Below are 26,454 nucleotides of genomic sequence, written 5' to 3' on the forward strand. Positions count from 1 at the left end.
TGGGATAGGCGCCAGTTCCCCCGTGACCCTGAACTGGATAAGAAGAGAATAGATGGATGGATAATGATTAAATAATGGTTATTATTGTTGTTAATAAATCATTTGAACATATTTTTCATTCCATTTTCTCTCTGTTTTTCTCAAGCTGGTTACTAACAAAAGTGACATACGTATTAGTTCTTGTCAAGCGTTATGTGTTACATATACTCACCTTCCCCATTATCCCCCTGTGCTAATGTCTGAAACAACGTGTTTTTATTACTGCAATATTAAAGATAAAACATTAAAAATGTGTGTAATGATCATTTGAAAGAAGATAAATGCAAAAGTGGCTTTATGCTAGGCTACAGATGGTAAAGATCCACAACGCAGCTGCAAAACAACCCAAAAATATCTGAAGACAAATAGATTGCTCTTAAGTGGCTGAGTCAATAACCTGATCACAAGCATGTTATTCATTTACTGAAGACAGAACAGAAGGCAGAAAGACTCACAAAGGAGCAACAAGTGAATGCAACTGCAGCAAAGGCCTGGCAGAGCATCTGAAGAGAGGAAACACAGTAGACAGCCTGAGTAATTCTAGTAAAGCTCTTATGAAGTTCCTATGATCCTGAAATGCAGAAAAAGCTGGTTATCTAATCATGTCAGCCTCTCAGTTCACAGCTAATGCAACTGTAAGATTTTAGTCTTACACCACCCCTTCACCTCCACACTTTATTTTTCATAATCACTCAATCCAAAAAGGCAAATAAATGAAACACATAAACCAAAACAGTGTCTTATGGACAACGACACAATGTGCACATTGTTAAACAAAAAATGATTAAAAAAACGCAGCTCCCGATTGCTACCTCTGCTCTAACTCTGCTTTCACCACAACAAAGCAGCATCAGACTGTCACGCACATGCACAGGGGATGGGGTTTCTCGGTACTGCTCTCAGTTAAACGGCAAGAGATATCGTGTTTCTTGAAACTGCGGCTTAGATGACCTGATTTTAAGTCTTTTTTTTTTCTTTACAGGAAGCAGTGTGTACAGTATCTAGAGTACAAAATCAGTAAAGAAGGAAAAAAAAGAGGAGATGTTCATTTTGAGAACAAAAGATCAAATGCAAACTTGCAAATGTCTCTTCTTGTGAGCATTTTAACATCAGAAAGGAGTTTCAAGTATGTATGAAGAACACAGACACCTGACATGGATGTTAATGTTGCTGTTTCTGACAGGTAAATGCAGCACTTGTATCTTCTTTAATGTTTTACAAGAATGCTAAACGATTACAGCTATCGAGTGAATCTGTCTTTTTTAGGTGTTCTCTGCAATATGTGGAAAGTGAAGCATCAGCAGCGTCTTATTTGTGCAGTCAAAGGCTCCTCAGTCATTTTTCTTTGTTCATTTCAAAATCCTGACAACCAAACAGTGAGGGTCCTGTGGGGTCACCTACAGCCTGCTACTTTAAAGGCTCGCTTAATTTCTAGCAGTTTACGAACTCTTTTCACAAGATTCCAGTACATCGGAAACACATATCACAATTGTTCTTTGAAAATACACCAGGTGGAGTGTAGTGATGTAGGGAGATACTTTGTCAGATTTAACACCAGGTCTAATAGACCTCATGAAGAAAATGCCCCAGTACTGAAGGTTGTTGGTAAGTTTTTGTTGCTGCTGTTGTTGTTCTTTAAATAAATAAAAGCTTTTAACAGTTAAGATTAAAGTGTCGCTTTGCTTTTTCAGATTTGACTATTTTTATGTCAAAACCTTCTGTAAAGGAAGCAATAAGGGAAGGCGACTCTGTAAATCTCACCTGCATGAACAGTTGTGATGGTGGTAAGATTTCATCTGCGTACACCTGGTTTAAGAATGGAGAGCCATTACACGAAGGAGCAGCTCTTTATTTAAGAAACGTGTCCCCTACAAGCTCTGGAAACTACACTTGTTCTCTAAAAACACACTTAGGATCAACTTCAAGAGTCCTGGGTATAGATGTTGAATGTGAGTACAAGACACAAGATCAGTACTTTAAGGTAAAAAGGAATAATTAATGATGCTGAAATAGTAATGAGTAATGATCTCCTACATTCTGCCTTTTAGCATCTTAAATCTCTGAACTGTTTATAGCATTGAATAACCTGATAATGGGAAATGTCTAAGAATTATTAGTGAGAAGTAGATCAGTGAATTACACTATTTATACTGTTATATAGTCATTGAGGTATTACATCACAGAAATGCACGGGGGCTTTTAATGACTGTCTAATTGGTATGATATTTCTGCTCAAGCTTCTGGGACTTATTTTAAGAATAACACATACGCAAACTAGCTTTAATGTGCACACTAAAATACATTAATTCTGATGCAAATATTCTCATGCAATATTTATTTAGTCTTAATTAAAACTTCAGTCTTTTCTTATTATAAGCTAAACTGCTATTGTTACCTACACATAACAGATCTAAGCTGGATGTGAACCCCGGTCTCTAGCGTGAGAGCCGTGGGCTTTATATGCTGCCATCAGTTCTAGTCACCTACTGCTGACTCATAGGGAGTTGAGTAATGTGCAATTACGTCCAAGGATGATTTCTGGATAATTACACAGTTTTTGTGACTTTGTCACTGCACACCAGCACAGTGGGTTTTAAATTAAACAGGCAAGATGTGATCAAAGTCCAGATATTCAGCTTTAAATTAAGGATCTGGAGGTTAGTGTACTCCTAGTGCTTGAAAAATTGGGAAGGTTGCTTCTTATGTGGTCCTTTGCATATTTCTAAATTTTCACAATGATAACTGACAACGATAACGCCCAAATAATAAAATTAATTTTCAGATGGCCCTAGGAACACCACAGTGCTTGTCCAACCACCTTTGGGGGCAGACCCTGGCAGCGACTTTACCCTGATTTGCAGCAGTCATGCAAACCCCCCCCGTGGAGAATTATACGTGGTTCAGAATAGCTGCAGGTGATTCTGTAAATGTTGGACATCAGCCAGTGTTCCACCCTAGGGACAGTGACCAGTATTTATGCAGTGTCACCAACAAACACGGAAGTCAAAACTCTTCTGTTGTCACTTTAAACATTAAAAGTAAGCAGGTTTGAGTGGCTGGTGCTATTGGATGCTTTCTGACTCGTATCAATAACCATTAAAAGTTTGCTTGGCTCTGGCATTACTGAATTAAAACAATGAATTTGTTTCACAGAAAACTGGCCAATGTTTTGGGGATACGTACTTGTCATTGTAACAGTTGCTGTAGTTCTGATTGTGACCACTTTTATTGCTGTTAGAAGGTGAGTGTTACCTAATTTTGAAATGTCACTAATTTTGTAACACATCGCCTAAATTCTGTTTATCTTTCAGACTTAACAAAAAGCAAATGAGGTCACCGGTGGAAAGTGGTGAGAAAGAATCGCAGGTGCTACTATTACTGCTGGACAATCATTAATTAATAACAGAAGTTCAAATTTAGAGTTCAGTAGAAAAAAATGAAGATTGTTGTTAATTGTGCGTTGCTTCTTTGTGACTTTATCTAGAACACAGGTCGTGTCAGCAGGCTCTCAATGTGTGATGATAACCAACCACAACATCAGGATCAGAGTGAAGGAGAAACCACTGAAATCGTCTACGCGGCTGTTTACTTCCACAACAAAAGAAAGCCAAACGCGTGAGATATTTCAACAATATAAGATAAAAATATATTATTTATTGTACTGGAGGAACATGCTGATAGAATGTATTACGTGCAGGGAGCAGCAGAAGAACACCCAAAGTGAAGATGTCATTTACAGCACAGTTTGCAGGTAAGACTCAGACAGTATACCACTACTACTACTAATAATAATGATAGTAATAATAACGATAATATGGGAAATTGTGTATCTGTCAGGAGCTATGGACACTTCATTCTGTTACATGCTGTCATTTCTGTATCATTACTTAGACCAGTTTGTGCAGCTTTGAACCACCCACAGAACCGACAGGAGGCAGCTGGCCCAATATATGCCTCGCCTAAAAGAAAGCAGCCTCCATATACTGAAGAGGGAGCCTGTTTGTTAAAGGGGTCAAAGTTCTAGTGACTTCACACTGGGTGAACTTGTGAGGAGAGGAACAGTGACCTGCCCACTCTCCCATACTGCCCATTCATGTCCCAAGATTTGATGTTGGGGTTCGAGATCTTCTGCTTGATTCCAGCTCCAGGTTGAATTCTTTGTCATTCTATATTATTTATTATTTTAGTATGTTGTGAGTACTGTATTTTATTTATGCATTCCCCCCATTTTTCACTATTGTTAATGCTCGGCATTCTCTTGTGTTAGCATTAACTTCGGTGTTTGTCTTGTTTGTTCTCTTTTCTGTTTTACTGGTTTTACTGCTTCCTATCTGTCCTCACCTGATTTCCTGTTGTGTAATCCCTAATCAGCCCTTGGTGTGTATGTATATTCCTTTGCTGTGTTGTGTCGGTCTTGTTCAGTTACGTTCCTGATGGTACGCTGTACTGTTCTAGTCTCCTTTGTGCCTTTTGGATTTTGCTATTTGGAGTTCCTTTTTAAACCATTTTGTATTGGATTTATTTCCTCCATTAAAGCTCACTTTCTGTTGAACATTATGTCTCCTGCGATTGGGTCTTCAATTACTCAAACAACACAATTTTAGATCTGAGGTAGCAGGTCACAGGGGGAATTTAGAAAGAAGAAGAAGGAGGTGTTTTCACATTACTGTAATGAACTCCAGTGGATAATAGTAATCAGAGGCAGTACTATACTGTCAATATTCCATTAGTATGTGATGTATAATGCAAAGAAAAAGAAAACAGACAAATGAAGTAGGAAAGAAAAGTAAAGAGCAGTGTGTGAATGCTTTTTTAAAAGAACTACAAATTGTTCTTGTCTATGATTCGACTTAAAGAGACAACAGTGACAAATTCTCAGAAGTTCTTAAACTTCAAGAACTCAGCCACTCACCTCGCTATCAATTCTAGAAATTCTCTGCAGTTCAGATCGGTTTGTCACTGTGGACATGATCAGTCAGTGCGTTCATCTATCAGTGGACTGACCTCCTTACCCAGGGTAGGAGGCAGGGTCAGAAATAAGTAACCTAATGTGACCCATGTGGCCTATGGATTGTGGTAGGAAGTCAGAAAGACCCACACAGACACAGAGAGAACATAGAAACTCCACACAGAAAAGCCTCAGTGCGGATTTAAAACACGGATCTGTGCACCATGCCACTGCTTGTCTTTACAAGTCATGCATTATAAGATAATGTGAATAAAACACTGTAATGGCACATTACATGCATCAACATCAAACCTAGCAATAATGGCTGTGCACGTGAGTCGTTTCCCATTTTTCCCACAGAGGGGTTCATATTATAAATTTGCTGTGAAATCTGTTCATTGTTGTGTGATATGAGTGTTAGCTGTTAATCAGTGGTGGGCAGTAAAACGTCTGGTGACATGCATGAGATTCAAGAGAATGAATCGTTATGTTCCAGCAACATTTGGTTAGAAAAGAAGAGCAGAGAAAAAAAAAACAAACATACCACAGCGCCTCTGATGCTGCTACATGGTTTCATATGCTCTCTTCTAAACCTTAGATGTTGACTGCATCCGTGGTTTGCATGACCAGATGGCACCTACCATGTAGAAAGTAGCACATAGCAGACAAAGAAGATAAAGGACAAAGTCACTTTTTCTCTGTCCGTTCGTGATAACTTTAAGTGATTCTAAACTTTATGCTTGTGTAACTTAAAAAAGCTCCAACATGTGCACTGAACACATCACCCTAAAATTGACACTAACACTGTTCTTTGGAGGTAAGTGCGACATTTATTTCTTATTTTAAAGGAATTTCGAAATGTTTAAGCAATAGAAAATTAAGATTAATGCTTCTGTTCCAGGTGTTCTCTGCAGTAAGTGGAAGGTAGACTATCAACAGCCTCATATGTGTGTAGTGAAAGGATCATCTGTTGTCATTCTTTGTTCATTTTCCTATCCTGACAAACACATAGTACAGGAAGTCATGTGGGGACACAAATATATTTTTGCAGGTCCGTTCATTTATCACAGTGGCTCAAATAATAGCTCTTCGCGATTTCAGTATGTTGGTAACAAACGGAATAACTGTTCACTGCAAATACACCAAGTGGAGCACAGTGATGAAGGAAAATATGCCTTTAGATTTATAACCAACTCCACAAATGGCCAATGGACTGGAAAAAGTGGGTCAACACTAAAAATCGTTGGTAAGATTTAATTTTGGTTTTCTTTTTAAAGAATTTCGACTCCCCTTTGCTGTTTAATCTGACAAGGTCGAAACATAAGTTATTCATTTCTCTCATAGATTTTAACATTTCCATGACGAAACTCAAAAGACACGAATCAATCCAGGAAGGCGACTCTGTGAATCTTACTTGCACAGACAGATGTGATGTTGGCAACTTCTCATCTGTCTTCATCTGGTTTAAGAATGGAGAACACCTGCAGGATGGACGAGTGCTGCAATTAAGAAATGTTTCCTTCACAAACTCTGGAAACTACACTTGTTCTCTAAAAACAGGCACAGGAACAACTTCAGGAGTCCTACATGTTGATGTTGAACGTGAGTATTGTATAGCAATGTTTTAAACCTTACATACTGCTTAGGCCAAATTTGACCCATTTTGACATTTGACCTGAGCAACAATACCAGAGATGTGATTCTTTCAGCTTGAAATTGGATGACTTTTGCAAAAATGACCCAAACTATTACAAAGTTGAAAGTTTTTCTACAGTTCAGCCATGACAGTGTTATGAGAACTGTTACTGTTCACATCACATTTGCCCAGGTTCCCAGAGATAGGTGCCTGCTGGCTTTTGAATTGTAATGGACTCGTTAAACAGTGAAATAGCAAAACAGCATAGGAGTGATCAAATAGGATGTGCATAATAAGATAATTCAGAGGGTCATAGATGTGCGGCAGATAAAATCTTTGAAATTTACAGAATAAAATGCTTTATAAATGTAAGGTTAAAGCATGAATTGTAGTTAAAAGCATTTTAAATCATTGACTAAATGTTGCAAAATCTAACAGATACACAGTCCTTACTCTCTAAAACTTAAATTAAGAATGAATGATTCATTTACTAATGCCAAGTGGCTGTTTGTGCATTCAAATACTCTGAAGACATATGAGCAGTATGTAAGAGTTAAGCATGGAAACATTGTTCTTTACTGCAACACATTAAATATTTCCTCACAATTTAGATACCAAAATAATGAATCTGATTTATGTAAGATGATTTCACTAATAACTTTATTTTAGATGGCCCCAGGAACACATCAGTTTCTGTCACACCATCAACAGAGACCCTGATCTGCCACAGCCATGCAAATCCAGCAGTGGAGAACTATACCTGGTTTAAAATATATAATGATCACATTTCAGCAGCAGGACACCAACGTGAACTACATTTGAAGAAGGATTTTCAGGATGATCACAACTATTTCTGCATGGCTACAAACAAATACGGAAGTCACAACTCCTCTACAGTGCTGTTAAGGGGCAAAGGTAAATAGATTTATGTTCCAAACACTGTGGCTTGTGCAGACGCAGCTTTGCAAAGAAGAGTCTGCCCTTGGAAACCCTTCCAAACAAACCGTACTTGTTCAGTCTTTTTTACTTTGACGTGCAACATCCATGTTTCCTCAGTGTACTGGTGGACAGGCACCAGAGATCAGATTGCTATCTGTACTTCTATTGCTGCACTCCTCATTGTGGTCACTGTTGTTGCCATCAGAGGGTAAAGTGTATTTATATTTGTTACAGCTCACACATGCAACAATAAAGTGATGGAAATCTCTTCTTTCAGACAGTGCACAAAAAGGACAGAGTCACAAGAAAATGAAAATGAGGTAAACATGCAGATGGCGCTACAATTAAGCTTACTGGTTGTGTTGTTTTTTTCCTTAATGCAGAGGTTAGCTCATTATGAGGTTGCCTAATAAGTTAGTTTATTCAAGAAACCCATTTATAGTTTACCCAAGTTATTCGCAAGTTATTTTGTGTTGTCTGACTGAGTACAATTCACCAAGCAGGAAACTTATATATGTGTTCTTTGATGTCTTATTAATTATTGTATCTAGAATACGGACTACTGCAACTATCCCGTGGTTGACATGAGCCAGTCACAAGAGGAAGAAGTCATGCACTCAACGATCGTTTTTAAAAGCAAAACAAAAGCATGCGTGTGAGCTATCCCTGCAGCTTCAACATATTATTCAACTTGTGCTGCATTTTTCACTGATCCACTATGTCATCAGCAGGGAGCAAAAGATGGACTCAACTAAGGATGATGATTGTACCATTTACAGCACACTGTACAGGTAAAGTTCAACAAGAACAAATTTCATAAATCACAGTTCAGCTCCAGACAATAGTGTAGGGCACAAATTGGACAACATCAATCAATCAATCAATCAATCAATCAAACAAACAAAGTGAACAATGGCAAAAATGACTCTGCTGCCATCCTTCTTGTATGCTGTGTCTGAGTCAGTGGAAACCCCCACCCTGAACACAAGCTTTTGTACTGCTGTCTGTTTAGTGGTTTCTACTTATCGCGGTAATGGACCTGCCCAAAATGAAAGCGATGTACCAAAGTGCAGCTATTTGGCTGAAACACCAATTTTGGGTGTTTAAGTCAGATACTTGAACTCAACTTCAATTTTGTCCAGACTCGAGAAAGCTAAACAGCATTTCCTGTTTCGATCCTTATCCCTTGCCTTTCATTGATGAGCTGCTGGAAAGACTAGGAAAGGCCAGATACATCACAACCTTAGATTTGTGTAAATATTACTGGCAAGTGCATTTAGAATACACAGCCTTTCCGATTCCAGGAATAGGTTTATTTCATTGCAGTGTTTTACCCTTTGGTCTCCATGGGGCACCCTTAACTTTTTAAAGGTTAATGGATATAATCGTTAAGCCTACCTGATGTGGTGATTTACAGTGACTCGTGGGAGGAACACCTACAACATCTAAAGGTGGTGATGGCAAAGATCCAGTGAGCTGGTTTGATCTGAGTGACTTTAACCTAACATTTTGCTTGCACATTGGTCCACAAAGGAGTGTTCAGCACTCATTTTACATCATTTAAGACCCACTATAGGGGAGTTGTGGAAAAACTTAGAGCTAACAACTAACACCTAACAACTCGAGATACTTTTTTTTTTTTTTTTTTAACCCTGATGAGCAGCCACAGTACAGTGTGAAATACTACTACACATAATTGGGTTATTCTGCCCTCTGTTGAAAATGTAAGAGCATAGCATGAGCTTGGGTTCAGATTTTTGACTAATATGACTCAAAGACATTCAAAATAAATCTCTCTTCAGTAGGTGAGTGGGTGTCCTGTGAGAGCTATGGAGAGGCACAGCTCATAACAGGACTAAAGGTCATTCCACAGGCAACACAGGACACTCAGTGTAACAATAAACATATGCAGTTTGAGCATGTTGGCCTTTACTGAGAATTTACTGTAACATGATGGTGTGGATCGGTTTCATTTTTCACTGCATATTCCTTTCTTATCAGCTTATAAATGTTACAAACTAAACAGCTGTTTTTTATGACTTTAAATATTTGTTTTCAGTCATCACCCAGTGCCTGCAGGAGCCTGCATGTAGACTTCAAATGTCAGCGGAACAAACCTGCTGTGTTGAGGGTCACTTATTCTGATGCATGAAAGGATCTGCTGCTCCAGTGCTACTTTCATGAGTGTTTTGCTGTTAAACAAATAAATAAATCTGTCAAATGTGACAGATTGCAGAATTCCATTCAGTTTGGAATGTTTTTTATGAAGTTTCCTAAAAGATTTAAAGCCAGCCTTCCCCCCCCCCTCTCCTTTTCTTAACAGTCTCAAACTTTTACACATTATGGGCACATTTCCAGGAGTTTGTAACTGCAGCATGCTTATTTCCTCCTGCTGGTCACACAGAGCATGTCTATTGAGCAGTTTGTCCTTGCCTAAAGGCAATAGGAAAGTACAATGTAATGACAAACAAACACCATCACATGGCAACTGACCGCATGTGACCAACCCCATTTTAGCTGTTTTTCCTGTACAATTATTGTGTAATATAATCGGTTTTTGTACATTTCAGATGCTGAAATATAAACTGTAGCAAACAAATGAACTTTATTTTTTAATCACAATCTGTGAAAAAAAAAATTATTATTTTTTAATTAAGATGTTTAATATGTTGCATCCACAGGTTGTGCCATAAGATACTTTTTCATAAACTTCATTTATGCTAAGAAAAAAATAAGGTGAGTTTAAATCACTTTACAGCACATGCATCCATGCACTCAAGTACCCCTAGAAGAGGTCGTTTGTCTCTAGTTCAACTTGTGCTTTCATTACCTATGAATGAAAACCAGCTTAGTCAGAGGCAAAAGAAACCCCGATTTTATTAGTGATTATAGAAGTAAACTTAGCTCACGCCCATTTCTGACAAAACGAAACTTTAGTAGATACGGAAACGAGGGGACAGCAGGTCTTGGACGTGTCTTTGACGGCTGCGTAGTGGGACCAGCAGAGATGATTTGCAGGCTTTCTCCTTTTTGCAGCACAGAAGAGAAGGTAGGAAGGCGGCTCAGGTCGGCTGTTATTTATTTATTGTTATGAGCATTGGGTGACTGTCACAATGTCAGAATTTCCGTTGTGACACAGTAGGAATAAACTCATCCTAATAACAGAATTAGCTATCAGACTGCGCTGCCTTGGGCCAGGTCTGTCTGGCTCCAGCTGGGTTACGGGGTAATGAAGTTTGGTTGACGTTCATTCTTTCTAATAGTATCTCCGTTTATTATTGAGAGTGAATCAGAGCTAACTGCCCAAGCTAATGTTAGCTGCGCAGCTCATTAGGCTGGCTGCTTCGGGGAAGCTAGTTAGCAGAGTCGCTACTTAATTTTAGCAATAGTGCTCTCTGTAGTGTGACTAAGAGCCTTCCCTGCTGCTGCTAAGCTTGTCGTGATTCTGCAGGTTTTATTTTGTCAGTGACTTCGTGGCCATTTAGTTCGCTTTCTCTCTGTTTTGTTGTTGTCAAACGCACTGGCACGCAAGAAGTGACGTAAAACGTGTGCGTTTCTTTCTTTTTCGACCTTGATGCTGATTGTTCATTTCCTTTCCTTGCTTATACTAAATTGATTATATTCCTGCAAACTTACTAATTATTGACATCAGTCTCACAAAAAGGCATTATTGGTTGGGCTCTAAAATCAAACTGGGTTGAACCAGTTATATTTCACAGTGTATTTATTTGTATTTGGGTCAGATGTCTTAAACCTTAATAGCCTTTCTCAGTGGATTGAAAACGCCCAAAGCAATTGTTGCATTAAAGTGTAACCAGAAGTCCAATGAAGACCATGCGTTTGACAAAGAGGGAGAGCGATTGCCAGATGAATTATGCAGAAATGAAAGCGAAGTATCCATCGCTGGATTGAATGACTTGATCCCAGCAGATATAAGGATTACCCAATTTTGACTCTTTATTCATGACATTAAAAATCAATCGAAATCAAAGAATAATGGCATAATATTAACTTGGGTGGTTCACGAATTTATGTTATTTTGAGTTATTCAGTCATTCACGTAATATCGCCTTTACATTTCCAGCTAATAAGTAATGTGAAGTATTTATTGAAAGTATGAGGAAAAGGAAGGAGGAAAACCACCTTCTCCGCTTCTACTCTTTGTGAAATGTCCTATATCATGTTTGAACTATTTATGGCATATAAAGAATTACTTATTTCCTCATTAGAACTACTTTTGGTCAGTGTTAACTGAATTTTTCTTTTAAGGGCGTGCTATTAAAGTGTGCTGTGAGGGTTCCCAGTTTTTTTTCCTCTTTGGTTAATGTCAGTTTTTTATTGGATGCTTGTTCGCGGGCCATGAATGTGGGCGTTCAGTTGACTCACTGACTCTCTTGTAAAATGACTTCCAATTCAGTCTCTCACAGGCCAGCTTCTTGGGTATGACTGATCAAAGTTCAGAGGAGATAAAGACATTGTGACTGGTGTGTTGTTGTGTAGCTGAACACAGTTTCATGTGACATCGGCTGCCAAAATAGAAAGTGAAAGAAAATTTTGAGATGGTCTTGAAGTGAAAATAGTTTCTTTCTTTGCAGTGATCACTGAAGCCTGAAGATGAAGTGCTCACGCTGTGGCCATAACATTATAGAGAAAACAGCCAAATTCTGCAGTGACTGTGGCCTAGAGCTGTCTGTTAAACCTACAAATGCACAAGGTAAGTAGATGAGGTCAGAAATGTGGTTTCATTTTATATAGTTGTTTATAATATTTGAAGAAGTCCAAGTGACAACTTTGTTGTTCCTGTTAATTTGGCATAATGTACTGTATTATTTAAACTGCTCTGTTTCACGGCCTGTCAACAAATAAAATTATAGTTTGAACATGCAGCTCTGCAGACATAATGAAATTACACTTTTCTATAAATATAGATTAAAAACCTGTATACAAGGAATTTAATCATGTAAAATTATGTGATGATAAGGGCTGTTCATCTGCGCATAACTTATATTGCACATTTTTTCCTGACATGAGGATTTACATTAGTCATGTTGCACATGTCAAAGCAAAATTAGGTACGGCTTGCATAATGTGGGGGAAAAAAAAGAGATTGTAGATACATCTGTGTTATCAGTTCATACTAAGCCTTTAGTCAAGGAAAACTAAGACTAAAGGCCATTATTATATCCTAAAAATCAATCCAGCATCCAGTATTTGGAAAGTTTAGATTCCTTGCATGTATTCTTTCATTTCTCATTCCTGTTTCTTAATTTTTTTAACTCAAAAAAACCCCACACTTCTAAATTGTGACATAAGGCCTTCTTGGCTGAACTGGAGAAAATGATCCGTGCTCTTGTGTCATTACGTGTTACTGTAATGCCCTGTTTCCTGGCAGGGATAAACCTGTTTTGTCTCTGAGGTAAACAAAAATGCAGCTGCCAGACTAGTAATGGATTCTAACAAGTGAGCTCATATTATTCTTGCTCTTTACACTGGCTCTCAGTAGACTTTGATTCATTTTAAAATTCTTGTACTGACCTACAGAGCACTTAACAGAAAGGCTCCAGACTATTAATCCCAGCTTCTTACCAAACATACTGCTGCTTGCAGTCTTCGATCACAGGCTCAGAATTTGCTAGTTGCTCTTCATACAAGATTGAAGACTAAAGGGGAGCAGAGGCTTTCAGGTGTCTTTCGTGTCCCACTACGACTGCATTTAGCTGACTCTGTGGACTCTTTTAGAAAACAGTTCAAAGATTTTTTTTTTTGTTTAACCAGACTTTCCATTAAGATTGTACATATATCAACTGTTTTCAAACTACGTGTTTATTTTATTCTGTGCTTTACCTTGATTTTTGTATTCCTGTTAACAACACTTGAATTTTCAGTTATATTTTATAGTTTTTTGTTTAGTTTATTTTTGTTTTATAGGGCAAATAGGCTCTGATTTAACCGCATGTCCACATAGGTGTAAGATTACCTATCGTGACAGCGTGTTGGCCTACTTTTTAAGGGTCAGAAAATGCAAATTTGTGCCTTGTGACTTACTGAACAAGCTCAGGTGTTTTCTTTATAGTTAAAAGAAAATTTGCCTACGTGGGTCAAAGTGAAAACATACAAATGCCACCTTTTGTGGTTTAATATATGTCCCTATTAATTTATGGACAGAAATCAAAATGTCATTTTAACTATTTATTGAACATGCATGTTGACTCTGTCAGAGTTCATGCTTCTCTAAATCTTTGACTGGCAAAGTGATGTGCCAGAATGAAAAGCAGGACTATATACTCTGACTTATCACAGTGGTTTTCACATGTCTTTAGAAATTAGCTCATTTTATTTTATTTTTTCTAACTTATAATTTATAATTTGTTATTTTTATTTAATTAAGTTATTTATGTATTTTTATTAACCCCTCATTGTTAACATAGATGCAGGCGATCAGCCAAAGTCTTTGGTAGCAGATGGGGAAGGTCCAATTGAGAAGCCAGATTCACAGAAAAACACCCCACCGGTGGACAACAAAGAATCCAGTAAATCCCCCAAACGGCCAAATGACGAGGTCATCAACAACAACCCAAAGAAAAAGGTGAGCGTGTCATAATCTTGCCAGGCCTGTTGGTTTAGTCTGTGGGAACGACATATTTTGTACAGTAGGTGTACAGTGAGTTTATGCCACAACCCAGTGTAAGGTTTATTCCAAATTCATTTTTTCTATAATAATTAATCCACCTGTATATAATGAAAATTATATATATATTTTATCACTAAACTATAATAATTTCTGTGATTTGTTCATTTTCAAATTTACTGTTTTATTTGCATTTATTTATTTGCATTCCTAAACAGAAACATTAGTTTTACTGGTTGAATGTTTCGATTGGTTCATTTGTGGCTTCTCAGAGAAGTCCAGTGTGCTGGCTCGAATTTTGTTACAAAAATGCGAGTTCAGTTTTATTTACCTAATCAATAACAATCTTATTTTTAGTTTTAAACATGTTTTTGACACATTTGTTATTTTGTTTTTATTAAATTTGTTAAGCACTCTAGGTGAGTGTTTAAATTTAATTTTTTACATTGCAAGAATATTTTCACAAGTGTAAAGGCAGACTTCTGTGACCTGGAACTAGTTAATAGTATAGTTTAACCCTTTAATGTTTAGTCTGTCATATTTGAGTCAAGTTTTGGTGAAGTTTGGTTTTTGAGACTTCTACATCATCAGTCTGATCCCCCCTGAATTTATAAACTAAATACAAAAATTCCTAAATACATTTTAGGCAATAAATTGTACAAAGCATATATGCAAATTAATATATATTTCTTTTACATTTATATGCTTCCTTAAAAAAAGTAAATTTTTCAGTCTTTAAAATGTCAAGTGGGTTTGAGTATTTATGAATCTAAAATATGTTCTTGTTATCTAATATAGGAAATCATATTTGTGATATTTTCAAAACAGATCTGGGTTTTTTTTGTTTTGTTTGTTTTGTCTACATAGAAAAAAAAGAAAAGGAAGAACAAAAAGAAAAAAGATGGCACCTTGTCATCAGATCAAGATCTGTCACACATTTCTCCGGGAGATAAGCAGGGGAAGGAGACACAGGGAGAAAGAGACTCTTCTGACAGTGAAAGCTCAGACAATGAAATGGACACAACACCAGATTCACTCCAAGATAGGTTTTCCTCGTTAGAAAGCCAGCCTAGTTTCTTGCCAGCTAATGATGTTGTTGCCATTGCTGAAGATGCACAAACCAATCAGAGTGAAAAGTCTGATGCCCCAGTACAGGCAAAAACAGTGGAGCAATCTGAGGCGGCAACAAATAGCATGAACGAGATGGAGAGCAATGCACACACATCTCCTGACAATCAGCCACAGAAGACAGGACCAGCCGACACTCCAGCTCAACGTCCTGCCTCAGAGGACAACAAGAGTACAACCCCTCAGTCAGCTTCAAGTAAAGGGACCAAGGCCACTACGGCTAAAGATCCAAAGGAAAAAACCTTGAAGAACCAGAAAGAAGCAGACAATGCTAAAAAACCTAAACAGGACCAGAATGCTAATGTGGCTGCAAATGCAAAGCAGTCAAAGGAAAACACGCAGAAGGGAAAAAATCAGCAGGAACAGAATCAGAAGCAGCCTGTTGCAACTGGCCAACAAAAGGTTTTTGGACCTCATACTGAAAAGGTATTACTGGCTAAGTCAGAATATGTGAAAATAATTGTTATTGACCAACAATAACATTTATGAGGGAGACCTGAGTCCCATAACCTTGAGATGTATTTATCCAACATATTTAATGCTACAGGCTGACAGCGGCTCCAGTGTGGACCCAGTGGAGAACATGGAGATTCAGCAGTCAGGGAGCGGGCAGGACTCGACTCCAGCTCAGCCTTCAAATGATAACAAAGGATCTAAAGACGGTGGTGATAACAGCAAAAGCTCAAAAGCTCAAACAGCTCCGCCCCCAAAAAGGTGATAAAATCCTCTCAGTAAACTGTATACTTTGCCTTTAACTCATCTTTGCAAATTTTTTTTATCCAACAAATTTACTTTTGCTTTTCAGATTGACAAGGAACACGAATATTGCAGCACATGACAGACTCACAATTTACTTCCATGCTGTTCTCTCGAAAGATTTCAAATTTGATCCTGGAGAAGATCGAATATTCATCAGGGCTGGGTCATGCATTGGAAAATGGGAAGACAATGCAGCTGAACTGTTTGTGACCAGGTACTTTAACAAGCTGGAAACACTAGGCTGTAGTATGAATAGGTTATTTGACATCAGTAATCTCTGAATTGGTGCCTATGCAAGTAGTAAGCCACAACATTAAAACCAACTGGTAAGGCACAGACTCCACACAACCTTGGAAGATAGTCTGTACAGATCAGTCCTCAGCAGTATTAAGAAGTGAGACGTCTATAGATTTGACTTGTTTTTCCCACAGATGCTTGATTAAATTTTGATCTGAAGAATTATGCCTTTAACTGTTTATTCCCCAGATCGTTGCTGAAAAGTGTGTGTAGTTTGTCTGGAAGCATTGAACTGTAACTGGGAGTGTACATTTTCTAAAAAAAGTTTAGTTAGATGCCAAGGTAATGGTCACCAGAAGCCAAGGATTCCCAGAAGACCCCTGTCCTTGTCCCATAGCATGCCCTCCTCTCCTTCTCATATAATTTATAAACACACACTGTGCCAACCATGTGATGCAAAACAAAATCTGATTAATCAGATTTCAGTGGACTACTGTTACTGCCGTGTCCATTTTTCTTGTTCAAGTGCCCACTGTAAGTGCTTTTGCCAAAGCAAGGGTGGGCATCATGGACTGTGACTGGTCCACTTAAGAAAAAACAATAAAAACATACATAACTAGTTCTTAAAAGATTGTTTTACAAACTCTGTAAACATGTAAAGGTACCAGGAACCTTCAGAAACAATGCCCTAGTGAATCACAGTGAACCATGATGCTCTATGTTTTCATGCTTTGCTGTCATAGCAAACATGAAGGTTTTTTTTTTTAACAATTTTTATTTCTAGTAATTTTTTGCTGTAACTGGACCACATGCTTCAGCCTATGTATATCAAGAATGAGCCTTGGATACTCATTACCCTGTTGTTGGTTCACCACTTTCATTTCCTTGGCCGTTCTGTTAGGCAGTAGCCACTGCATACCAGCAGCACTCTACGCTGAATGTTTTGCTGTGAACCAATCATTTCTTGTTAGTCTGTTTTTTCCTCTGTTTTCAAAACATCAGCCTCAGGAATTGTTGACTTCCTGTCTAATACATGTCACCCAGTAATATGTATGTTTGGGAAGAAATAATATTCACGTCACCTATCAGTGGTTCTATTGTTGTGGCTCATAAGAGTATATTTACCATTTATACCATTATTTTATTTTGAAATTCTAAATGTGAAGCATCTATTATCCTAAACGCTTATTATATCCTTTATGACTGACTTGACAAAATGTACCACACATTTCTTTTTCATGTAGGGATTTTGGAGAGCATGGGTTTCTGGTCGAAGGCAGCCTGCCAGCTAGCAAAAAAGCTGTGTCTGCGTCAATACCATACAAATATGTTGTCTACAGGAATAAAAAAGAGACATATGAGTATGAATACATATACAAAATGGATTCTACACACACTACCAACAGATGTTTGTTTGTGAAACCCAACCTTATCAATGATGATGGTAAATATAACTTTCATGTAGCCAGCTTTGTTTTTATTGGCTAATGGCTTCACTGTATTTTGTTGTATTTGCCTTACAGTTAAATGTGTGTTTTTATCTTTTTTTTGTTTTGTTTTTTCTTAAGGGGACTGGCATCAATATGATGACATCATTTGCGCCGAGCCTTCGAAAAGCATGCTCAAACGTATTAAGGAAGTATTATGGCCTGATCAAAGAAAGAACCTGATTCAAGGCAGAGAAATTGCAGGAAACATAATGTTGGAAACCATATTTGACCTCCTGAGGAGCTGGACTGAGACCAATTTACGAAGTTTTATGATCCAGCTCAATCAGTTCATGCAGGTTTATGGGGAACCTTTTGTGTATGAAGAAAAAGAAAAGAAGTGGTACTCCCTACAATATGGGGAAGATGATGTAAGTTCAAAATCTCTGTGTACAAGGTCTAAAAATACACATGTATGGTATGGTCACTGAAACTTACCCTTCTTTTGGCTGTTATACATTCTTAGGTGAAGAGGTTGCTTAAAGAATTTATGCTGGCAGATGTAATTCCTCAACTGCTGAAGGATGGAGATCGTAAGAGCCGTTACATTCAGGATCCCTTAAGAGCTGCGGCGGTCATGGTTTATGTATGGAGACAGTATCGAATCAGACTCGAGAATTCTGAGCTCAATCAGCTTTGTACTGCACTGTGTTTACCCAAACTAGAGAAGGATAACTTCCTTCAGTACTGGGCAGAATTTTCTCAAGATGTGTCTATTCTCAGGTACTTACCTAATCTTTTTTAATAATCTTGGTATCATACCTTCATAATCTGCTAATTTAAAAGTATTAACTTTACTGCCCCCATTTACTTTAATTTTCTGTTCATGTGTTCAAATAATCTTCTCATAGTTTGCCAGAAACATTGGTTCTTCTGATAAACACTATAAAAAGATCTGGGATGACTCGATGGATTATGGTACTGCCACTTCTCCACCTCCTTAAAGGCACTTCAAAGCCTTTTGAAGCACCAACATCTGGAAACTTGAAGTATGGCCCAGCTTGGGCAGGTTTGGGAGGCCTTGATTTAAACACCTCGGCATACATGAACAGTCAAGAAAAGAGGTGTGATTCCCTGTTCCTTTGCCGACATACTGTTGCACATCTTCCAGAAGATTTACATTTATCTGGAATTAATGGTTCTCTTACTGGGTAATCTTTGTTTGCTTATGTTTCAGGGCGCTAGTAAAACTGATGAAAAATTACAGCCACTTAATGGAGGTGGACGCGCTCTTAATTCGATCCTGCTTGTACCTGATGTCACTTGATGAACTGATAGAGTGTAGTACTGAACTTAAGGCTGAGCTTCTGGACGTACTTCATGTCTTCTTCAATAAGGCTCCTCAGGAAATCACCTTCAGCACCATGCAGGTAAGTGGAGTTAAAGAAACAGGGATGTAGGATAATCACTGTAGATTTTGGACCTCACAGCTTTTTCTTTCAGTGGAATGTGCCCAGGTGACAACTGTCCATGACAATTGAGCATTTTTTAGGACCCAGGTTAATAAAATGATTAGCATGGATGGTTTTCTGTTTTTAGGGAGTATCGGACACAATCTCACATATCCTGGGGCTTCTCGTTGAGGAAAAATACAGGTAATTTACAGTTTATAATTAAAAAGCATGGACATGATGTCTGTAGACACTTGCTGGAAGTGTAAAAAATGTCTGCCTCTTAAATGAATTTACATGTTTTTCTGTATTGAAAAGCTTGTAATTTAGTGTAGGCTTAAGAGGGGTGTCTGGTTTTGAAGTTATGACATTGACAATGTGAATGTTCCTCTGAATGCTGTTTATATCAGGTGTTGTGTGTTCTGTAACTAAGTGTGTCCATGTAGAGGGAAATCTATGGAAGTACTGGTGTTCTGATCTTCGTGTTTTTGTTTATCATAGTTACTTTACAGAGTCTTACAGGAGAGAGTGCCTGGCAACAGCAGTGAAACTGTTAGAGAAGATCTGCAGAGGAGTCAAACCAGCTTTAGTTACCCAGAACTATCCTGATATTCCTGTGGCATGCATGAATCTGGTTGCGTCAGTGACAAACTTTGTTCAATGTAACAAGCAACAGGTATTCAACGTGCACACATCTTATAAATCATGGTTTTAGTTTGGCAGACAGTAAACCTTCATAATCTAATGATTCACATTCAGGAGACCCAAGAAGGAGATGAAAAGCAACAGTATGTGAAAGGCATGGCAACCACACAGGCGATGACCATAATGAGAGGATGGATCAGTCGGTCCTTTAAACAGGCTTTGCTCACCAGGAGCGTGTTATCCTTACGCCAAGTTAAGGCAACAGAGGAGATTGAAGTGAGCAGTTTCGTTTAATGTCTAAAAAGAACCCCCAAAATATAAAGAAACATACTCTAACCTCATCATTGTAGAGAATGCATAAAATATGGTTGTGTTTTACAGATGTGGAATAATGTAATCTGCATCCACTTCAAAGATGAAGAATGCACAAAAGAGTGGAGGCAAACACTCACCATGGATTTTGAGGGCAAATATAAACAGGTAGGTGAGATACATTTTGGAGATTGGGCAGTTAGGCATTTGTTTCTTTAAGATTCAACAGATTTAGGTGAAAATGTGCTTTTAGGAATCTGCCCTGGATCAAGTTGAATACTACTGCATCAACATAGAGAACCTAAGTGATTCCCATCCACATGTTGCAGCTAGTATTGAAAGGTGTGCTCTTGAGGCTGTTACATATTTGTGCCAGGTATGAAGTCTTCTAATATTCTTTTAAAACTTAGATGTATTGGTGATTTTCACTATTGACTATATTTAAACACAATATCAATCCCATGAGTTAAATATGAGATGACAAAAAACACAATTTCTTTATGTCACAATAAAAATTGATTCAAATCTGAATCAAGACAGAATTCAATTTTTGATTCTGTGTTATATGCAGACCAAGAATGAGGGCAAACTGTTTGGGAGGTTTACGTTCAACTCAAAATTTGGGAAACTCATCTCTGCCATTATCCAAAAATCCTGGCCAAGGGATAGTCAAGGAAGATACCACCAAGATGAAGAAGTTGTCCTTCGGCACCTACTCTCCTGGACTGCTGCCAAAGACATTTTTCAGCTCCACGGTATTGTCTAAGAATAACACTGAAGCGTTAAACATTGCACAGACCAAACAGAAACAGATAAATGCCACTTTTGTAATAATAATAATAATAATAATAATTATAATCAGAATGATATTAAAAAACAGAAAGCACCCCACAGTAGGTAACCAGGCATCTGTTTACGAGTTGGTGCCAAAAGTTAAAATCGCTGCTGTGGTTTAAGATAGAATTATCAGGTGAATGTTTTGTCACTGCAGGAGCAGATGAAAAGCTGATTGAGGAGCTCTCTCACGATGCAAAGGACAGAATTGCAGTAGGGATATCCTCATTTACAGCCATGAAAAATCAACTAGTTGAGGGAAACATTAAGATCAGCCTGCTGAAGATCATTTTGGAAAGGCGAGATGCCTTCTTAGAACTGCTGAAGATCGGTAAGAATTGTACATTTTTCAGCAAAGATGTCTTGATTTGTATTTAGATTTTAATAGTGTACTCTGACCTAATAGTAATTATAAAATTGAGTTGTTTGTGTTTTTGACTTGATACTAACAGACTGCCTTGCTGAGAATGGGCAATACAAGGATCATGACAAAATGAAGAGGCTGTTGAAGTGCAGAGAAGATGAAGTAAAAGCTGTATATCATGAAAAGGAGCTTGTTGATGTTCTCTTAACTAAGAGCCATCAACTTGAGGAACACATGACAGGTATGTTGACTGAGTTTGTGCCATCAGTCTTAACTATCAGTCTTAATTATTAACATCCATATTAATTTCCATAATAGTTGATGTTGCTGAACTGGAAAGAAACCAACAAGTCAACATTAAGACAATGCCTTTGAACCATTTCATGGAGGTTCATCAATTTGACCAGATGCCCTCCGAAATAACTGGTATTGTCACCTTCTTCAATCTGGACGAAGAAATTAGAAACATGGCAGAAGATTTATACACATTCAGGGACAGTATTGTCTTCAAAATGTGTTGGGACAAACAAGCCAAGTTCCTGGCCACTGAAGAAATGGAAGACAATCCTGATGAGCATCAGGTAGCGGACATTAGCGCAACACTACAAATGATACATGATGACATTTACCTAGATTGCTACAACCATTATGAAGATATCTACACTCACCTGAAGGATGGCACTATAAGGCTTGAAGAGGTTAACCAGTTTTTTAAAGCTTTCAAGGGCAAGTATGAAGATCTTGCAAAAGACTTAGACATCATGTGCAGAATGAATAAATCAAGGGACAAACAATGGATCAACAGCAGGGTTCAACAGATCGAGCAGTACCACGAACTTCATCTCGCTGTGACTTCAGCTCAAGTAATCATGAAAGTCAAAGAGACACTTGGTCTTCAAGGTGACTTCAGAGTTCTGGAGACGCTCACAGAAGTTGTAAGTAGCTTTGTGTATAAAAAATTATCAATCGAAAAAGCTATTTTGCGTTCCACACAAGCTTTGAGTTATTGTATTTAATGATGGATATACATAATAGATGGAACATAACAGCACAGTTCTTTGTTTTACTTCATTTTAAACAGTTTAGCACGTTTTAATTTAAGGCTCCCTGTGAAGAGTGTCTCTGATCATATTTCCATGGTTAGAATGTAACTAGTTTTCCTGTCTCCCCACCGCTCAGAACGATATAGACTTTCAGAAAGAGCCACTCAGCCGGATTGACAATGAGTTGATGCAGGCAAAGACTGTTCTAGTGGACATAACCGAGCCCCGCAGGCTGTGTCTGCAGGAACTGGAACTAAGGGGACACTTTGTGACGTGGGTGAAGGATGCCCTTGAAGGTAAGTGTAGTTATGCATTTTCTTGTTAATGTCTATCCATTGCACACTACTACAGCCATGCTGCAATATCCATTGGAGCATGGCTGAGGTCTACCGAGCTGAACATTTTTAAAATTTCCTTTGTAACTACTGACATCAGCAACTATGGGAGTGTCTACTGCAAGAAATAAATTGATGGACTGGACATATGCTTCTTTTTCATATGGCAATGACTCCATCTTACACTTTGTTATATGGTATAATGCTACGTACAGTTAGAAACCTTTCGAAATTAGACTGGTTCTCTAAAGTCACCAAGGAAAAAATTGGCTGCACAACACCAGGGTTACCAGGATTGTGTTGCAGGAAGCAGGTATGCAGGTTAGACAACCCTATATGCTCACATTTACATCCATACCAGTTTAAGATCACCAGCTAACCTACCATGCATGTTCATGACCTGTGGCAGGAGGCTGAAAGACCCAGAGAATAGTCACACAATCGCTGGGAGAACATGCAAACTCAACATAGAAAGGCCCCAGCCTACCAGCAGCTTCAAATTCAGAACAGTGCTGATATAAATCAATGTCACCAACCACTAACCACCACTCTATTTCTGCTTATTTAAATGTATTTTGCAGATATCAATGAGTTAAAAGTGTTTGTTGACCTGGCTTCTATTTCTGCGGGAGAGAATGATATGGACGTGGATCGTGTTGCGTGCTTCCATGATGCAGTTCTTGGCTACTCTTCATTACTTTATGAGCTAAAACCAGACTCTGGTTTTAAAGCCTTCAGAGAAGTGCTCAAGAAGCTCTGGAGGGCTTTGGAGAATGACAGCAACCTACCCAAAAAACTGGTGAGAAGATCCCTCCAAACACTTAAAGCAAAAATATGATCAGGATGGCCATGGAGGCTTTGATATGAATGTTAGTGTCTTACAGTGGGGTTATTGGGGTAAAGGCTAACCTTATGAAAGGGAAACTGAAACACAACACAATTATGAAGAGTATCTTTTCTTACAGCGGGACAGTGCACGTCATTTGGACTGGTTGAAGACTGTGAAGGACAGTCATGGTTCAGTGGAACTGTCATCCCTCTCTTTAGCATCAACCATCAATAACAAGGGTATCTACTTGATCAGTCCACAAAATGTAAAAAAGGTAAATAATGCAACAACAGTTGATTGCATCCCTAGATCAGTACAGCACACATGTTAGACTAAGATGTGAGACAAAGAGTCTCCAAATATATGCATGAGAATTTCTTTTTCCCCCCCCTGATCTAGTTGAGTCTTGACACTGCCCTGAAGCTGCAGATTCCAGAGGAGCATGATGACGGTCAGCAGATGCGCTGCTATTCCCTTGAGGACTTGAGGGAGCTGCAGAATAAACTCATGCTCATGTCTGGGAAAGGGGATCAAGGGCAATGTGAAGTTGATTATTTTGCAGAGGTACGTTGCAATATTTTCCTTTTCAGTATCTGAGATTCCAATAATTCAGATAATATATTTTGTAAATATTATTTTAAATTGATAAAATTATCTACATCATCAATAATGCTCAATAATCCATAATGTCAAAAGCTAATATCTAGATGATATAGACCTATTAAAATTAGGTCCTACAATTTACAGTACATGTGAAGACATGTCCAAAAAATCCAGATAACTCTCTTCAGATTTATTTGATAAAAATGTGGTGATGTATAGGTCAATTTTGGGATATACTACCATTTCAAACCTTTAGTGCATTGCATTCAAAATTTATAAAAAGAAAGAGAAGAGCTATTTACTACATAAATGTGCAGCTATATGATCATAGACTCATGCTTGACAGAGAAACTGATTCCACAATGAAACTGGTGTAACTTTGTATGCTTTTTGAAATTACTTATTTACAGCTGACTCTGGGCTTGTTTCTGTTTTTCAGGTTTTTGCCAGCGTTCAAAGACTAGCTGAGGCATTCATTGCTCTTTACACTGCTGGGAATCCACTGTTCAGGCACTGGGAAGTGCAAATCAACTGTTGTTCCAAAAGTCAGGCACCCAGCATTATGATGGATTTCAACTTGGACAGTGTTATCAGTGTCATTGTGGAGGGCAGCATAGAAGAGAAGCTTCCTGAACTTTGCAAGAAAATGGAGAAATGTCTTGACTTCTGGATGGATTTTGTAGACAAACAGAGATCCCAGCATTACTATCTTAACTACTACACAGCTGAACAGATTGTCTACCTATGCAACAAGCTGACTTTGCAAAATGTTACCAATGTAGAAGACCAGGTTCTCATGATGCTCTCTTTCATCAAGCCAAACTCCACATACTCAGATTTGAGGGAAGTTTGGCATGAACTTCAGTATGAAATCCTCAAAAAACCAGAAGAGCAAAATGAGGACATTGAGTTTCAGACCTTTGTTGTGGTGCAAAGCAGTGAGGGGGAAGACCCAGACTTCACCAGCCAAATGGGTCCTCTGGCAAGTCTCGTAGAACAGGCAGAGGGTTTACCAAAATTTGATCACATATGGAATGCTTATATGAAAGACATGAGAAATTTTCTCCCCCACATTCTTGATATAAAAAATCTTGGAAGACTTTTGGATATCCTGGCCAACAAACACAACGAGAGTCAAGAAGAAGACATTTCTGACGATGACATAGGGAATTTCATAAATAGACATGTTCCCAGAGGTCTGGCTGTTGGAAACCCAAACCTCATTGTTTGCCCACATGATGAGGTGTTGTCATCTTGCATTTCCATTTACATGAGCAGTGAAAATGAGACACTTCCCACGTATGATGAAGTCCTCTTATGCAACTCCACGACACCATACGAACAGGTGGAGCTATTTCTCAGACGCTGTCTCAGCACAGGCTACAGGGGACAGAAGATATACTGTTTACTGTATGGAGATCTCCTCCCTTATGATGTGAGCTCTAAAGCTGAGAACTTTTTTCAGCGAATGAAAATGCAGAGTAGGAAGGATTATAGACTTGTTATCATTTGCAGCTCAGAAAGAGAACATACCTACCTTCCATCAGCCTTCAGCCAGTACAGATTGCACATGGTTCCACAGGAACCTTTGGCAAGAATCCAGAGTTACCTGCAAAAGCACTATGCCGTCCCAGCAGATGAGTGCAGTGCCGCAGCTGCGTTTAAGGACAGACTCTGCGTTGGTGTCATTTCAGCCACAAGGGCTGGTGTTGGTATGTATAGGTGCTATTTACTGTTACTAATGGTTAAAAAGTTATTTATCAAAATTCAAACGTGCCATATGATCTTTTGAAATTGCAGGAAAATCGCTTTACATCAGGAGGCTGTATGAAAAACTGAAGAGATCAACCAAAAAATCATCAGTGATGAAATGCATTCGCCTGATTGAGCCAAATGTTGATGAGAATGTCATCCTTCAATCACTGTTGGACGCCCCTAGAAGGAAAGAACTGACTGTGTTCCATTTTGACGTCACATCATCGGTAATCGGCAATCAATGGATTGTTTAACGTAATGTAACCTTTTCAATATGACATGTCTTTGCAGCGTACATAAAATGTGAAATGACTGTTTGTTTTGGAAAAGGTCCAGAAAGGCCTGCATGAGTTCCTCTTCAAACTGTTGATTTTGCGATACTTGCTGGACTCAGAGGGAAAGATGTGGAAGTGCAATAACAAGCAACTGTACCTTGTAGAAATTTTGGAGCCCACTGTGAAGTCGGGCAGAAATGTTTCACTTCAGGTTAGTTTTTATGAACACAAACATTCATGATTTGTTATCTGATTTCAAACTGTTCT

The 26,454-nt window shown here is 38.3% G+C and overlaps 3 protein-coding genes across 7 annotated transcripts in view; all 3 read left to right on the top strand.

Annotated features, from left to right (window-relative positions):
- The first annotated feature begins 896 nt into the window (after positions 1-896).
- On the top strand, positions 897-4,624 carry LOC309705791 (uncharacterized protein). Of its 5 annotated transcripts, XR_014276614.1 has the most exons (9): positions 897-1,222; positions 1,306-1,644; positions 1,731-1,988; positions 2,822-3,077; positions 3,193-3,280; positions 3,351-3,405; positions 3,524-3,654; positions 3,737-3,790; positions 3,931-4,624. XR_014276614.1 is itself a non-coding variant. In XM_082531771.1 (8 exons), exons 3-8 carry the CDS (start codon positions 2,906-2,908, stop codon positions 4,061-4,063), a joined length of 633 nt encoding a protein of 210 aa, XP_082387897.1. In that variant the 5' UTR covers positions 898-1,644; positions 1,731-1,988; positions 2,822-2,905; the 3' UTR covers positions 4,064-4,624. The 5 variants fall into 5 exon arrangements, 4 of the variants coding, with proteins under 4 accessions (XP_082387900.1, XP_082387897.1, XP_082387898.1 ...); XM_082531771.1 differs by having other exon boundaries at positions 898-1,644; XM_082531772.1 differs by lacking the exons at positions 897-1,222; positions 1,306-1,644; positions 1,731-1,988 and having other exon boundaries at positions 2,493-3,077.
- Positions 4,625-6,141: 1,517 nt separating this feature from the next.
- Positions 6,142-9,667, top strand: LOC309705921 (B-cell receptor CD22-like). The gene is made up of 8 exons (XM_082531999.1): positions 6,142-6,233; positions 6,332-6,589; positions 7,293-7,538; positions 7,680-7,770; positions 7,840-7,882; positions 8,114-8,217; positions 8,294-8,353; positions 9,622-9,667. Exons 2-8 carry the CDS (start codon positions 6,346-6,348, stop codon positions 9,653-9,655), a joined length of 822 nt encoding a protein of 273 aa, XP_082388125.1. The 5' UTR covers positions 6,142-6,233; positions 6,332-6,345; the 3' UTR covers positions 9,656-9,667.
- Positions 9,668-10,467: 800 nt separating this feature from the next.
- The window catches only part of LOC309705346 (E3 ubiquitin-protein ligase rnf213-alpha-like), a 32,556-nt gene continuing 16,569 nt past the window's right edge, over positions 10,468-26,454 (top strand). Inside the window, exons 1-27 of the mRNA XM_082531102.1 lie at positions 10,468-10,611; positions 12,158-12,276; positions 13,991-14,148; positions 15,058-15,744; positions 15,866-16,032; positions 16,124-16,291; positions 17,559-17,758; positions 17,883-18,172; positions 18,268-18,524; positions 18,653-18,865; positions 18,979-19,171; positions 19,341-19,396; positions 19,694-19,868; positions 19,952-20,113; positions 20,219-20,317; positions 20,403-20,525; positions 20,721-20,904; positions 21,141-21,314; positions 21,436-21,588; positions 21,666-22,282; positions 22,527-22,686; positions 23,307-23,524; positions 23,691-23,828; positions 23,954-24,118; positions 24,597-25,869; positions 25,958-26,139; positions 26,243-26,398. Of these exons, the coding sequence (XP_082387228.1) occupies positions 12,177-12,276; positions 13,991-14,148; positions 15,058-15,744; positions 15,866-16,032; positions 16,124-16,291; positions 17,559-17,758; positions 17,883-18,172; positions 18,268-18,524; positions 18,653-18,865; positions 18,979-19,171; positions 19,341-19,396; positions 19,694-19,868; positions 19,952-20,113; positions 20,219-20,317; positions 20,403-20,525; positions 20,721-20,904; positions 21,141-21,314; positions 21,436-21,588; positions 21,666-22,282; positions 22,527-22,686; positions 23,307-23,524; positions 23,691-23,828; positions 23,954-24,118; positions 24,597-25,869; positions 25,958-26,139; positions 26,243-26,398 (6,468 nt within the window). The 5' untranslated portion in view covers positions 10,468-10,611; positions 12,158-12,176. The remainder of the gene's footprint in view (positions 10,612-12,157; positions 12,277-13,990; positions 14,149-15,057; positions 15,745-15,865; positions 16,033-16,123; positions 16,292-17,558; positions 17,759-17,882; positions 18,173-18,267; positions 18,525-18,652; positions 18,866-18,978; positions 19,172-19,340; positions 19,397-19,693; positions 19,869-19,951; positions 20,114-20,218; positions 20,318-20,402; positions 20,526-20,720; positions 20,905-21,140; positions 21,315-21,435; positions 21,589-21,665; positions 22,283-22,526; positions 22,687-23,306; positions 23,525-23,690; positions 23,829-23,953; positions 24,119-24,596; positions 25,870-25,957; positions 26,140-26,242; positions 26,399-26,454) is intronic.

This window comes from Aulonocara stuartgranti (genome assembly GCF_965226115.1).
Source record: "Aulonocara stuartgranti genome assembly, chromosome: 4".
NCBI lineage: Eukaryota > Metazoa > Chordata > Actinopteri > Cichliformes > Cichlidae > Aulonocara > Aulonocara stuartgranti.

Excerpts from the sequence above, each read along its gene's own strand:
- LOC309705791 (XM_082531771.1), top strand. The coding sequence starts at position 2,906 with ATGCAAACCCCCCCCGTGGAGAATTATACGTGGTTCAGAATAGCTGCA. Across the intron at positions 3,078-3,192 it reads TGTCACTTTAAACATTAAAA|AAAACTGGCCAATGTTTTGG; the intron begins GTAAGCAGGTTT and ends TTTGTTTCACAG. Across the intron at positions 3,791-3,930 it reads ATTTACAGCACAGTTTGCAG|ACCAGTTTGTGCAGCTTTGA; the intron begins GTAAGACTCAGA and ends ATCATTACTTAG.
- LOC309705921 (XM_082531999.1), top strand. The coding sequence starts at position 6,346 with ATGACGAAACTCAAAAGACACGAATCAATCCAGGAAGGCGACTCTGTG. Across the intron at positions 6,590-7,292 it reads CCTACATGTTGATGTTGAAC|ATGGCCCCAGGAACACATCA; the intron begins GTGAGTATTGTA and ends ACTTTATTTTAG. Across the intron at positions 7,539-7,679 it reads AGTGCTGTTAAGGGGCAAAG|TGTACTGGTGGACAGGCACC; the intron begins GTAAATAGATTT and ends ATGTTTCCTCAG.